This window comes from Saccharomyces kudriavzevii, assembly GCF_947243775.1.
Source record: "Saccharomyces kudriavzevii IFO 1802 strain IFO1802 genome assembly, chromosome: 5".
Taxonomy (NCBI): Eukaryota; Fungi; Ascomycota; class Saccharomycetes; order Saccharomycetales; family Saccharomycetaceae; genus Saccharomyces; species Saccharomyces kudriavzevii.
Genome location: NC_079276.1, coordinates 389177 through 404113, shown reverse-complemented (window position 1 = coordinate 404113; position 14937 = coordinate 389177). Strand labels below are relative to the sequence as shown.

The 14937-nt window shown below is 38.3% G+C and overlaps 7 protein-coding genes across 7 annotated transcripts; 5 read left to right on the top strand and 2 right to left on the bottom strand.

The window, feature by feature from the left end:
* Positions 1 to 348: 348 nt before the first annotated feature.
* RSP5 (NEDD4 family E3 ubiquitin-protein ligase) lies at positions 349 to 2778 on the top strand (the record flags this gene model as incomplete). The annotated part of the gene is made up of 1 exon (XM_056227532.1): positions 349 to 2778. One exon carries the CDS (start codon positions 349 to 351, stop codon positions 2776 to 2778), a length of 2430 nt encoding a protein of 809 aa, XP_056087344.1.
* Positions 2779 to 3544: 766 nt separating this feature from the next.
* On the bottom strand, positions 3545 to 4330 carry NSA2 (rRNA-processing protein NSA2; the record flags this gene model as incomplete). The annotated part of the gene is made up of 1 exon (XM_056227531.1): positions 3545 to 4330. The coding sequence occupies one exon, from the start codon at positions 4328 to 4330 to the stop codon at positions 3545 to 3547; it is 786 nt and encodes a 261-aa protein (XP_056087343.1).
* Positions 4331 to 4612: 282 nt separating this feature from the next.
* LCP5 (small subunit rRNA maturation protein LCP5) lies at positions 4613 to 5686 on the top strand (the record flags this gene model as incomplete). Its single annotated transcript, XM_056227530.1, has 1 exon — positions 4613 to 5686. One exon carries the CDS (start codon positions 4613 to 4615, stop codon positions 5684 to 5686), a length of 1074 nt encoding a protein of 357 aa, XP_056087342.1.
* A 294-nt stretch (positions 5687 to 5980) lies between these two features.
* VFA1 (Vfa1p) lies at positions 5981 to 6616 on the top strand (the record flags this gene model as incomplete). Its single annotated transcript, XM_056227529.1, has 1 exon — positions 5981 to 6616. One exon carries the CDS (start codon positions 5981 to 5983, stop codon positions 6614 to 6616), a length of 636 nt encoding a protein of 211 aa, XP_056087341.1.
* Positions 6617 to 7397: 781 nt separating this feature from the next.
* Positions 7398 to 10841, top strand: SAK1 (serine/threonine protein kinase SAK1; the record flags this gene model as incomplete). Its single annotated transcript, XM_056227528.1, has 1 exon — positions 7398 to 10841. The coding sequence occupies one exon, from the start codon at positions 7398 to 7400 to the stop codon at positions 10839 to 10841; it is 3444 nt and encodes a 1147-aa protein (XP_056087340.1).
* Positions 10842 to 11241: 400 nt separating this feature from the next.
* COM2 (Com2p) lies at positions 11242 to 12570 on the bottom strand (the record flags this gene model as incomplete). The annotated part of the gene is made up of 1 exon (XM_056227527.1): positions 11242 to 12570. The coding sequence occupies one exon, from the start codon at positions 12568 to 12570 to the stop codon at positions 11242 to 11244; it is 1329 nt and encodes a 442-aa protein (XP_056087339.1).
* A 1545-nt stretch (positions 12571 to 14115) lies between these two features.
* On the top strand, positions 14116 to 14475 carry RPS26B (40S ribosomal protein eS26; the record flags this gene model as incomplete). Its single annotated transcript, XM_056227525.1, has 1 exon — positions 14116 to 14475. One exon carries the CDS (start codon positions 14116 to 14118, stop codon positions 14473 to 14475), a length of 360 nt encoding a protein of 119 aa, XP_056087338.1.
* Positions 14476 to 14937: the final 462 nt, after the last annotated feature.

Genomic DNA, 14937 nt, shown 5'->3' with positions numbered 1-14937 from the left:
ACGATTTTAAGATAATAAGCGTTGTCAGTTCCTTTCTACGGATTTGGACTTATTACTATAGTTCGTGAAGCATATTTCACAAGTAAGACAAGACTTTTTCAGTTCATTTCTCCTTCTCAAAGAGTAAGTGTGTAGCAAATAAAACAGCAGGAAATAGTTTTGTGTGTAAGTGCTTATCAATTGGAAATACCGATATAACTGTCTGCCTTTCACCTTTTTAAGACGCGAGATTCCCTAGTTTGTCAAACTACTAAATTACTTCTCCCTTTTTTCCTTTTCCCTTTCCTTCGTTAGTTTGATTATCATAGATTGACAAGAAGGGACGAATAAGAAGAAAACTAAGACAAAATGCCTTCGTCAATATCTGTCAAGTTGGTGGCCGCAGAGTCATTGTACAAGAGGGATGTGTTTCGTTCTCCGGATCCATTTGCCGTTTTGACCATTGATGGTTACCAAACTAAATCCACTTCTGCAGCGAAGAAAACGCTAAATCCCTACTGGAATGAAACCTTTAAATTTGATGACATCAATGAAAACTCAATTTTGACCATTCAAGTGTTTGACCAGAAGAAATTCAAAAAAAAGGATCAAGGTTTTCTTGGTGTCGTTAATGTTCGTGTAGGTGACGTTTTAGGTCATTTGGACGAAGATACCGCTACATCGAGTGGTAGATCTCGTGAAGAGACCATTACCCGTGATTTAAAAAAATCTAACGACGGAATGGCTGTCAGCGGTAGATTGATTGTTGTTCTATCGAAACAACCTTCATCAACCACACATTCACAAACTGTTTCTGGCCATGCAGCATCTTCTGGTACAGGCGCAAGCGCCACAACCCGAGCCAATGGTCATACCTCGACCTCTAGCCGTAACCATTCGTCTTCTCACGCCTCAAGAGGTACCGCACAAGCGGTAGAATCAACTTTACAAAGTGGTACCACAGTTGCCGCTAATACGGCAGCTACAAATCACCGTCCTACCAATTCCACTTCTAGTGGTACAAGACAATACTCTTCGTTTGAAGACCAATATGGTCGTTTACCACCTGGCTGGGAAAGAAGGACTGATAATTTTGGCCGCACGTACTACGTCGATCATAACACCAGAACTACCACCTGGAAACGGCCAACACTCGATCAAACAGAAGCTGAACGTGGAAATCAAATGAATGCGAACACCGAATTGGAAAGAAGGCAGCATAGAGGACGAACTTTACCTGGCGGATCCTCAGACAATTCTTCCGTAACGGTTCAAGTTGGAGGCAGTACAAATATCCCCCCTGTTAACGGTGCAGCAGCTGCAGCGTTTGCTGCTACAGGTGGCACCACATCAGGTTTAGGTGAACTACCTTCAGGTTGGGAACAGCGATTTACTCCAGAAGGTAGAGCTTATTTCGTCGATCATAATACCAGGACAACCACTTGGGTGGATCCAAGAAGACAACAGTATATACGTACTTATGGTCCTACAAACACTACCATTCAACAGCAACCCGTGTCCCAATTAGGTCCTTTACCTTCTGGATGGGAAATGAGATTGACGAATACCGCCCGTGTATATTTTGTTGACCATAATACAAAAACGACGACATGGGATGACCCAAGACTACCATCATCGTTAGATCAAAATGTCCCTCAATATAAGCGTGATTTCAGGCGTAAGGTCATCTATTTCAGATCTCAACCGGCTCTTAGAATATTACCGGGACAATGTCATATCAAAGTGCGTAGAAAGAACATTTTCGAAGATGCCTATCAAGAAATCATGAGGCAAACTCCAGAAGATCTAAAGAAAAGATTGATGATTAAATTTGATGGTGAAGAAGGTTTAGATTATGGTGGTGTCTCCAGAGAATTTTTCTTTTTATTATCTCACGAGATGTTTAACCCATTTTACTGTCTATTCGAATATTCTGCTTATGACAACTATACCATTCAAATAAACCCCAACAGTGGTATTAATCCAGAACATTTGAACTATTTTAAGTTCATTGGTAGAGTTGTTGGCCTTGGTGTTTTCCATAGAAGATTTTTGGATGCATTCTTTGTCGGTGCACTCTACAAGATGATGCTACGTAAAAAAGTCGTGTTGCAAGATATGGAGGGTGTTGACGCTGAAGTGTATAACTCATTAAACTGGATGCTTGAGAATAGTATAGATGGCGTTTTAGATCTAACGTTTAGTGCCGACGATGAAAGATTCGGTGAAGTCGTAACAGTGGATTTGAAGCCGGATGGGAGAAATATTGAAGTTACTGATGGCAATAAGAAAGAATATGTCGAATTATATACACAATGGAGGATTGTTGATAGAGTACAGGAACAGTTCAAGGCATTCATGGATGGTTTCAACGAACTAATCCCTGAAGACTTGGTGACGGTGTTTGATGAACGTGAACTAGAATTGTTGATTGGTGGCATTGCAGAGATTGATATTGAAGATTGGAAGAAACATACTGATTACCGTGGCTACCAAGAGTCAGATGAAGTGATTCAATGGTTTTGGAAATGCGTCAGTGAATGGGATAATGAACAAAGAGCCCGTTTACTACAATTCACCACAGGTACTTCTCGTATACCTGTTAATGGGTTCAAAGATTTGCAAGGTTCCGATGGTCCAAGAAGATTTACTATTGAAAAAGCTGGTGAAGTACAGCAATTACCAAAATCTCATACATGTTTCAACAGAGTTGATCTACCACAATATGTTGATTATGACAGCATGAAACAGAAGTTAACATTGGCCGTGGAAGAAACTATAGGTTTTGGCCAGGAGTGATCATTTTTACACCATTTTTTTTTCTATTATGGCTTCCGTTTTCTCCATCTTTTCTTTCCTCGCGTCAATTATCTTGTTTTATATTTTGATTGGTAGCAGTAAAAAAGATGCTCTTCTTTAATTTTTTTGAATTACTCATAGAATCATTAACGATTGTTACTATCACTCCAACACTAACAGCAACCAAAAAAAAATTTGGAGAAGAACGAGACATACTTATTTTGATGATTGACCAAAAAATTTCCGAGCTCGCGTACCAGGCCTTTCTTATTAAGAAGAAGTATGACACCAATAACTTTACATTGCCTTACGCCTCTTTTTTTTTTATATCCTCTTTTAGATTTATATTAATGCGTTTTTTTTATATACATATAGTATACCTGCTTTTTACAAATATACCTTACTCCCTTTTAGATTACTTGACATTTATGTGCGCAACAATATTGCAGCCGGCATGGCCTCCACAAGTCACGTATATAGAAACGATCGCACTTCGCCATTCCCCTCTGGCTACTCAAACTCGCCGAGAGAGTGCGTCTGCCATTTGTTGTAGTCCAAGCAAAAATAGAAGATATATTGGATTTATTATTGTACAGAGAATAACGAGAAATAAAAAGATAAACCAATGCAGAACCCGGAGTGTATGTATTTTATATATCTGTTCTTACGTGCTTTAAGATGTACCTTACATTATTAAATTGAAAGTAAACCTTATTTGAAACCACTGGAACAGAAAAAAGAGGAACAGAATGCCACATATGTATGTTCATACAAGCAAAACTGCATTAACACAACCGTCTCTATCCGGTTCATTTGTGACTTGAGCATATTTACCCCAGACAACCTTACCACCAGCTGTAACCATCCCCAACTCGGAAACGTTGACTTCAATGATGGTACCTTTGGTCAAAACACCTAATTGAGTATACATTGGAGATTGTGGATTTTTCTTGACGGCTAAAATTGGTAAAAAGACGGTAACCCTCAATTCTGGATGAGTAACGTTTGCCTTTTTCTGTCTTAGCGCACTTGGTCTAATGATTCTTTCCATTTTAACTGGTCTTCTGGTGAAACCTTCACCGACAAAAGTGTGTTTCGTTATCATTCTCTTCCATGACTTTGACCTAGATTTACCTGTTTTAATAACTTTGAACATTTCTTCTTCACTTATACCACGAACTTTTGGTAATGGGACTGAAAACTTGTCAGCTTTTTCCAACCTTTTCTGTTTGATAGATGAAGAAATGGCTTTAGCCGTATTATTTTGTTCTCTGTCTAACAGATATGTTGGTAAGGCATCACCGTCGGTGTCCAATGGTTTCGATGAACCTTTAACCTTGGATTGTTCATGTGCTTTGATCTTCTTTCTCATTGACACCTTTTCAGCATATCTCTTCTTGGCAAATTGTTTACCCTTCCAACCAGTTAATTTCTGAGCACGTTCAGAGGTCTTATGGGACTCTCTTGCCTCTCTCTTACGTTTCCTTTCTTCATGATCTAATCTTTTACCATGTTGCTTAATGTGACGCTCAATATAATCGTTTTGAGGCATTGTCTATTTCTATATATCGATGTTCGTATGGGGTTGATGAAAGGTCTGATACAAAACACAGATAATAATTCTTTCTTCAACCACTTCTTAGCATACTTAATTGTTATAAAATCGCATCTCATCGCTTTCCGGAAAATTTTCCATCAGGCTAATCCTTTTACCGTTTCCAACGACATAAAATTTTTCACACCATTACCATGAGGCCAAAGCAAAAGAAATCGATGAGCTCGACCTAGTAGATGAAAGAAAGGTGAAATATCGAACAAGAATTCACTATAGAAGATGTCTGAACTTGATGCATTACTAAAGGAGATCAACGGATCACTTGCCACCACATCAGAATCCTTGGAGAGATTATCAGGGCTTTATAATAATTCCGAGATCGATGAGGTTTCTGAAAGTAACCAACTGCATGAACATCTATTTTCAGATGCCAAGAAGCCTACTGAGAAAGTATCGCTGCTATCTTTAAAAAATGGAAGCATGCTGGGGTACATAAATTCGCTAATGATGCTGATAGGTAACAGACTAGACGAGAAATGTAAAAATCCCACTGCAATGGATGCGCGTGAACGCTCTATCCAACATCGTGTAGTGTTAGAACGTGGTGTTAAACCTCTAGAAAAGAAATTGTCCTACCAACTGGACAAGTTGACCAGAGCATATGTAAAGATGGAGAAGGAATATAAGGACGCTGAAAAACGTGCGCTGGAAACATCTACCCTGGCGAACCATGGCAAGGATGACAACGACAGTGAAGAAGACGACTCCAGTGAAGAAGAAATGGCATACAGACCAAACACTTCGGGAATTATTAGCACAGACAAAAAATCATCACATAGAGATGAAGAAGTATCTAAGGAAGAAAATGGAGACGAAAACGGTGACGACGAATCAGGTGTATACAAACCACCCAAGATTACAGCCGTGTTGCCACCACAGCAAACACATTTCGAAGACAGATTTGATGCCAGAGAACATAAGGATCGCAGTAGCAAATCACGTATGCAAGCAATGGAAGAGTATATCAGAGAATCATCAGATCAGCCAGATTGGAGCGCATCTATTGGTGCTGACATTGTAAACCATGGGAGAGGTGGTATTAAATCTTCCAGAGATACAGAAAAGGAACTTAAGGTCACTTCATTTGAAGAAGATAACTTCACGAGGCTGAATATTACAAACAAAGCTGAAAAAAGGAAACAAAAGCAGAGAGAAAGAAACGCAAGGGTTAATGTCATTGGTGGTGAAGATTTTGGTATATTCAGTTCAAAGAGAAAGCTGGAGGATAGTACATCGAGACGTGGTGCCAAAAAAACCCGTTCTGCCTGGGATAGAGCACAGAGGAAACTATAGATGCAAAATATTTTATTTTCCTATATGTCGATATGTCATAGACATATTATTTAGGGCTGGATGTAAGTACAATGTGTTAAATACGTAATTCAGTAAAAGCATCTCTTGAGCTTCCAAAAAATTAGTACAGAGAAAATTTTTCTGGCAGCGTTAGCTCCATCATCGCTAGTCTTTCCAGTATATTTTCTCTTTGTTTTTCTCTTTTTTAAGTTAATAAAATGCAATGTAGCTCAGGTGGTATAACAAAAAGAATAATATTAGAAAGAGTTCTGGCCGGCAGTGCCATAATACAATATGCCTGCAATGATTAACCAATATGTTGCCAGAAAAGTTGCCCTTAAGGACATGCAACCGTGTGCGATCTGCAGTAAGCCGTCAACAACCGTTCTTTATAACGCATCTGGCCCAGATTGGCTGTACACGTGCGATATACATTTACAAGATAACCCTCAATTTGCCAGCCCCATATATAGCACAGAGTATAACGAGGCCTTAGGCAAATTGAAGCTAGTCAAGAGTAAAATTGAGAGGTTGGCATCTGCCAAAAACCAAATAGGGTCCTGGGATGGTTGGGTTACTAAAATCTTCTCCAAGAAGGAAAAACAGAAGGCGAATAGTTCTGAAAATCGAGAGTCTACCACAACCGAGACTGCTGATGCCCCTCCAGAGGTCGAGGGTGATCCAGATACCCTATTGGAAACACAGGCAGAGTACGGCAAAATACTCGACGAAGTTGCAGAATTGCGAAGGACAAACCGGAAATACGAGCTAGCGAAAATAATGTTTGAAAGCAGAGTCCTGAAGAAGAGAACAGATCAACTAAATCGAGAACGATATCTTAAGGAACAAGAGAACTACTCTAATACAGATCCTGAAGAACTGCTTCGAAAACATGCATTTCCCTCTGTTCCAAGACAAGATAAGCAATAGAAGAAATCCGCCCGCTCCTCCCATGACCAAATACTCAAAGAGCATTATATACAAAGTATATAAAAATCACCTAATTATGGCTCATGATCAACAATCATATTTTTATTACTCTGCGCTGTCACAAAAGAAGACCGGTACGTATCAAGCGACTAAATTGCAACTATTTTTTTCTGTCTTCCCTGGGAAAGACAGAAAGTGTGAGTAATGTTTGTATTTATCTGACATGCTGTTGAGTGCTACCGAGTAGGGTTCCTTAGGTTGTAGAGTTCTCGTTGAGTGATTTTAAATTAACAATAACTTGCTTTCTTTGTTGATTTTCATAATTGAGCATAGAAAGCTAACTTATAACTTTTTGTCGAAGAAGTATTCGAATTCAGATTGAAGACTAGAGATTTAATTTGAAAAGTCTAGTAGCCGTGCAAGAAATTTTCTTAGGTGGTGAAACACGAACACATCGAGTCAGCTTACAGACGATTTTTGATTAAATACAGGCCTCATATCTGGATTGATCAAACATTCTTCATTTAAGGGATTATCATCTTTCATTATCTTTTTATTCATCATTTCAAAAGCACTTAGTCAACACATTTTATTGCTTTTATTGCATTATATTAGGTTAAGTCAAGTGGAAGATAAATTTAGACTGACTTTTTGGAAAAAATTGATGTTTAAGACACAGTATTAGTTTCCTTTTTTTTTTATTTTGGGTTTTTGTCAGTAAGAATTTGTAATTATAGAATAAGATAAAACAAAAGAAAGCATATCAATAAGGAGTTAAAACATGGGCACTAGCAATCGAAAAAATAACATTGAAGAGCTCGATGTACCTTCAAACTTACAACTAGAATTGAAAAAAACTGGCACTAGTAACAAGGCATCCCTCCGAAGCCCGAGTAAGACCAGCGCTACCAAATTAACAAGTTTTTCTGAAGACGTAGAGGATAGTGCATCCATAGCCTCTTCGTCGGTAGATTCACTAAATATGCTATTGGAGCGACAAAGAGTGAGACAATTGAACCATCCACAACATCAACAGCATATAAGCAGCTCATTAGCGAAGACCCCAACCACTTCGTCATCATTTTGTTCAACCGGAAGCTCTAAGAATAAAGTCAAGGAGACCAATCGAATATCTTTAACCTATGATCCTGTATCGAAAAGGAAAATTTTAAATACTTATGAAATTATCAAAGAATTAGGCCATGGGCAACACGGGAAAGTAAAATTAGCTAGGGACATACTGAGTAAACAATTGGTTGCCATTAAAATTGTCGATAGGCATGAAAAGAAACAAAGAAAATTCTTCACATTTATTAAATCAAGTAAAATATCTGAGAATGATAAAATAAAACGAGAAATTGCTATTATGAAAAAGTGCCATCACAAACACGTCGTACAACTGATAGAGGTCCTCGATGATTTAAAATCAAGGAAGATCTACCTAGTATTAGAGTATTGCTCAAGAGGTGAAGTCAAGTGGTGTCCACCAGATTGTTTGGAGTCAGACGCCAAGGGCCCATCTTTACTAAGCTTTCAGGAAACGCGAGAAATATTGAGAGGCGTAGTCCTTGGTTTGGAATATCTACATTATCAAGGGATCATTCATCGAGATATCAAACCTGCCAACTTATTAATATCAGAAGATGGCACTGTCAAGATTTCGGATTTCGGCGTTTCATTAGCTGCTAGCAGTACAAATAGTTCGGATAGTAGCGAATCTTTGAACGAGTTGGAGTTGGCAAAAACAGTGGGAACGCCCGCCTTTTTTGCCCCAGAAATGTGCTTAGGTGAGGATGCATTCACTAAGTATAATTTAACAAAGGATAATCTATTTCGTGGCTCCTGCATCTCATTCATGATAGATATCTGGGCTGTGGGCGTCACCTTATACTGTTTGCTCTTTGGAATGTTACCTTTTTTCTCTGATTTTGAACTGAAACTTTTTGAGAAAATTGTCGATGACCCTTTAAAGTTTCCGACATACGAAGAAATGCAGTCCAACAATGTATCTAAGATATCTTGCGAAGAAGAATATCAAATGGCAAAAGATCTTTTATCAAAATTGCTAGAGAAAAATCCTCAAAAAAGAATGACTATACCAGAAATTAAAAATCATTCTTTTGTTTCGTGGGATTTTGATCATATACCTGAAGATGATGAAAAATTGTTGTCTTCCACTCTCGAAAAGAAAATACGTTTTCAATGTAACCAAACCGATCAGTTCGAGCCTATTTCTATCTCAAAGCATGAACTAAAAAATGCTGTTTCTGGTGTAGGAAAAAAAATCAAAGAATCTATACTAAAAAGTATTCCGTTAAAGGATCCAACGGATCCTTCAATCAAACACTATATTCATCCAACGGAAACTGCCAGGAGCAGAGGTGACGCTAATGTCATTGTGAGTGAAGGGTCGGTGTTATCAAACATTAAGGAACTAAGCGTCAGTGATGAATCTTCAAACATTGACAGTGATGCAAATGATAATGACAGGGGCAATGACTTTGAAAATGGAAATTATGGACATCTAACAAAAAAAGAATTAGAACAGGAGTTGAATAGGTTTGATGATAAACACGAGGCCAGCAATGTGGTTAATTTACCCATCAACTCTTCCTTTGCATCGTTGGATAGTTTCTATATAGATAATTTTGCAATGGCCAAAATGGGAATGAGCTCTCCGGAAGCAGCCGGTTCCATTTTATCTCCACCTAATATTCCATCCGCACCATCATCAACAAGACTTGGTCGGTCTCCAGTCTTTGGCGGGGGGCCCAATCAACCAAGCCCAATTCGTCCAGGTTTACCACAACAGAAATCATCCTTTTATGCAACAGGCCGATATGATAAGAACCATAACAGTGTTGCCAGAGATTCATCTTCTCATTTAATGTCATACAATTCCGGCAGACCATCTTCAAGAGGTAGCCGAATGAACTCACGCAACCAAAATTTACCTAAAGCACCAGATAGCCTTTCCAGAACCTCTACGACCCAATTGAATGAACGGAGAGTTCTAAAGGATTTGGAAATGCCAAGCCCTGGAAGTGTTAACGTTGATCATCCGAAAAAATTATTTGTGAGAAACAATAGTAACAAAGCATCTATTATAAAGGATCCTCCGGGGAAGAGTACCACCAGTAGTAATAATCTTCTTCCAAAAAATTCGCCTATAAAATCTTTATACCAGAGGATGAAACGGTCTAAGGATAAATCGCAAGGATTCGAAGTGCGTAGAGGCAATTTTTTCAGTCATTTTAACGGAGATGATGATGAAGATAGCAGTAGTCAATCCTCCGTAACCAGTTCTGGCTCCGAATCTGACTCGGAATTGACTTCTTCCTCATCCTCATGTGCATCTAGAATCCCGTCTAGAATCCCATCTAGAAATAGCTCTAACAACTATAACAATGGCTATTCAGAAACAGAATCGTTGCCTTTTGAATTTGGTGTTGACTCAGAAGACGGAAGTGGTGTATTGTTAAGAGATCTACCTAATGGAGACCAGATAAGACCATTTCTAGATATGCAACCATATAGTAACGTGAAGGTCAGGAAATCAATAAATCCTAAGCCACTATCTGCACCATCTTCTTCATCTTCATCAGAGGATGAGGAGGAGCTAATATTAAATGTCGGTACTGCAGGTCATCGAAGGAGGTACAATTCTTCAAAGCCTGGTGAATTATCTGAAAATCCACAAAGTGTATCAAACAATGCAATGTACTCGAATGGTAGCGCTTATGACAGCGAGACAACGATAACTCCACATCACAAGGGCGGGCTGATGCAAGACGAAAATCCGAGCCGCAGTCAGCCCATTATCAACCCTGGTCCGTTGGTATTACCAAAGCACCTGGATCAAAAAAAAGCTACAACACAAACCTCAAATTTGACAGATATCGTCGAATTCAATGGTAGTAATAGTCACCAAAAGAACAAAAATTCAAATGCAGCTTTTTATTCGAGAGAGCTATTGAAAGATGCGCTAAGTTCCACTAATGCAGGCAGAAGAAGATCTATACCCTCAAATAAGGTAGGAGGGAGAAAGGAAGTCAGTACCACTACCCCTAGTAATGTTAGTGATGATGAACACACCAGGAATATTAACTGCAAGGGTGATGAAGGACCAGAAATCAGCGCTACTAAACGAAGGACCCATGAAAGGTCTCGATCTTTGACAGTTGCGGAACTAAATGAGCAAAAGAGAAGAGGCGTACAGCCGTGAAAGTGTATTGGTAGGGGGTTACAAACGATTCTAAGATACCGAAAGACATATATACTAGAAGATTTTGATAGCATACGCATCAATACATGTATAAAAATACATGTAGTATCTCGTGAAGATGGAAGACGTGTGATTTACAATTTTTTATAGTGGATTTGATATCATCAACCAGCTGAGAATAATATATGATGTAGATCTTTTGATGTAGCATAATATCTATAAATCTATAATACTTTTATCCTAAATTATTAATTAAGAGTCGTGAGAGAAGTGTACGTGTGTTTTTGAGAACTTATTTTTGTTTCTTCATCCCACTCCAAGGAGTGTCTTTTCATTTCAAAATCGTTACTAGTGGTGTCGTTATACTTTTCCAATTTGGATTTTCCCTTTCTCAAGTATACTATAAAGAGACGTGAGTTTTAACGTGTTGGTTCAAATTATCACTTCTGCTAAAGTTCTTATTACAGATGTGACAAGTAAAAGGTTTCTCGCACATGTGCAAGGATCTCACATGCCTTTTTAAGTGTTCTTGCCTTTTGAATCTTCTATCACAAAATTCACAACCAAATTGCTTGGAAGCGTCTGGAATTAAAGAGGGCTTCCTTCCGCGTGTTTTCTGCGTATTGCCTGCCTTCTTCCTCGCTATTAGACCGTGAGAAGAGAAAGAAGATGATATTGAAGGTGATGGTGCTGAAGGAGAAGAAGGAGACGAAGAGCTTGATACGATGGATAATAAATCCTTTTTCGACTCATCGCTTGAGTTTGAACTTGGTTCAGTCATTTCAAAATCACTATTTGGCTTAAACGGATTCGTCGTTTTACTGATATTTTGGAGAGAGACATCTTTATTATTACCAACCAATTTCAATGGATTAATAATGGCATGATCACTTTCGTCGTTACTATCATTCGAAGAGGCATCAAAAGCAGAGTTTATTAATACTTCGTTTTCTTGCTCAAGAGAATGCGACTTAATAAGAGTACTTTTCCTGCTTCTGAAGAACCTATTCTTGAACATTTTTTGTGAAGAAGAAACTTCGTTCGAAGTAACTTCTGAACCAATGCCACTATTAGCGTTACTATTGCTACCAAATATGTTTAGCTTGAAATAGTTCAAAACTTTCTTTTTCGATTGCGGAGCAGTAGTGAAAGAATCATCAAGATCACCATCATTATTATCGATAGGATCTATTATAAACTCATGAATTTCCAGATTTTTTAAGGTATTGGTACTAGGAATCCGGTTTAATACGTCGAGAGATTGTTGTTTATGGAAAGAAAATCTCTCATTCAGTTCTAAATCATCATCGCTGATCATCAAAATATCACTGTCGTTGTTATTCCCGTTGATGTCATCTTCGTCATCTTCCACGACGTTGTTATTAAATAATGGCTCGTTAAATTCCGACTTACCAAAAAACTCGTACTCGTAATAATTACCGTTCTCTGTACGATAATCTGATATCGAAAGCCTTCTTTCTAGCTGATTAGATGCTGTCGTTGTGACCGTCGAACCGTCTATGATGGTATTGCCTGTTAGATCGTTTATAATTTCTATATTATTATTGTCGATTTCCTTGGAATTAGCGTTAGCATTTGGTATGAGCTGAAGTGTGAAGTGTTTATTGTCATGATTGCGGCTCTCGTTAAGCAGCTCAGTCTTGGAATTCAAGTTGCAACTGAAAAGTGTGTCATTTGACTCAAATCTTTGTAAAGGGTATAGAGACATGCTGCCTGTCTATGGTGTAATAATCTTCCTCTTATGCCTGGATAGTATAAAATTCACTGGCTAATGCAAAAATCCTGAACTAGATTAACATCGTATCGCCTCTTGCCTACCGTATCACCTCTGGTTCCGACTCGTCTTATTCTGCTATCTATATATATCTTAAAAGGTCTCACTAGTAGCCGCCCCGGGCAACAACAACATAGGCAAAAGCCCTCGGAACGGTAAAAGCCACCTTTCCGCAAGTTATCCGCTGAATTTTTTTCTTTCATTTCCGAAGCGTCGCACCGCTACGGTAACCGTCAGAAAACAGCACCCAATTAGGCCATTGCGATTATCGCCGGGCGGCTATACAAGTTGTTCGAGGATACGTCTGCATGAAGCAGTAATGCTATAGATTAAATGTTCCTGGCAAAATGGCTTGCTGTCACATGTGCAGAGGCATTTGCGGATGTCATTTGAATAACCCCCTGGGTGGTTGATAGCGCAACATTGCTGCTCCTTGCGTTCCGCGAATAGGAACAAGGATATAACAGACCTAAAAAAAAAGAATTGAAAAAGAAAAAGGAAATTATAGTAGCTAAGATGCTTAACTCTCACCTCCCTTTTATCTTACTTGTAATTGCGTATGGGGCGACATTATATATGTTTGCATTACTTCAATTACGGTTGAATTACTACACGAATAGAACGCCAAGAGTACTGACTTTCTCTTCCCCCTGCTCTTTGTGTAGATAATGAATCTTCTGTAATGTAATCTGACTGGGTTAAAGTTGACGGTCGCGCCTTTCGATACGTCGAAGTGTCTTCTCAAAATCACATGTTGAGGACTGTCAATATTCCCATACACCCATACATACATAAATACATCCATACATTCTGTGATTTGAGAAGTAGTTTGTTTTTTTCATTTTCATTTGCAGATGTCCCGCAATTTTGATCTTCGCGTTGTATTTTTTAGATATTCTATGCGATGTCTCATCTCACTCTCGCCGTTGCTTGAAATTTCAGACAGTATTGACGGCATTCACTTCTGTGCCAGGAAATAACGCTAGGGCGTTTATCGTAATATTGCTGTGTGGTTTTTCAATTATATAGTATTATCTACCTTAAATTGTACCTTTTGAGTATCACTTGATTTATAGCTAAAGAAAAAAAAGATATATATTTATAATCAAACAGAAAAGTATGTTGTAGAGATGAAAGGTGTAAAGGGAAAGCAAAGCAGAAGCGATAAACTACAGATAATGCGCTGGCCGTAGAACCAGGGCCCAAAGAAAAGCAGTGGAAATTTTGAGTCGAATTGTAGTACGCTCAGGATGTGAAAAAATGGTTTGCGACGTAAAAATGCTGTAAAATTGACTTTGCAGCTTCAAGAAATAGCACGCCAACGATAGCTGGGGTGATAAGGGCCAAAAAAATATTTCGAAGAGAAATCAATTCATATCAGTTTTTGCTAATCTTTCTTTTATCCAGCATGTTCTAATATGTCCTTTTTTACTAACTACAATTGTTTACCGCATCGGTATTTCCTTTTGTTGATTTTAGATGCCAAAAAAGAGAGCTTCCAACGGTAGAAACAAGAAGGGTAGAGGTCACGTCAAACCGGTGAGATGTGTAAACTGTTCCAAGTCCATTCCAAAGGACAAGGCTATCAAGAGAATGGCTATCAGAAATATTGTTGAAGCCGCTGCTGTCAGAGATATGTCTGAAGCTTCTGTTTACCCTGAATACGCTTTACCAAAGACCTACAATAAGTTGCACTACTGCGTTTCTTGTGCTATTCACGCCAGAATTGTTAGAGTTAGATCTAGAGAAGACAGAAAGAACAGAGCTCCTCCACAAAGACCAAGATTCAACAGGGATAACAAAGTTTCTCCAGTCGCTGCTGCCAAGAAAGCTTTGTAAATTTGAAAGAGAAAAAAAAAATTATAAATCAAAAACTCACTGAATCAAGTGAGTTTTATGTTTTTTTAACGAGGTTTTGTCTTCTATAATTGTGTATTTTAATAATATGATTATATAATATATTTTTCGAAAAATAATATCTATGCGCATACTACTTTAATTGAATTTCGCCCACAGTGGAATAGTAAGTTTCGTACTTCGTCCTCCCGTTTCGCTCATGTTCTATCGAGTCGTATTTTACGACACTTCGTTTACGAACAACCGAAACTATGTTTTCCCTTTTCTCTTTTCGCACCTATATAAGGGGAGACTTTCCTGCATTTTCAAAAATTTAACTTGACTTTCTTAGAATTTTTAACTGTGCTTTAATATTTTCTTCCTCCTATGTCCTCATCAACTATTACAGTCGATGAGGAAAGGTTATAGTTCATGTGTAACATCTGTGTTTAAAAATAACTCTAG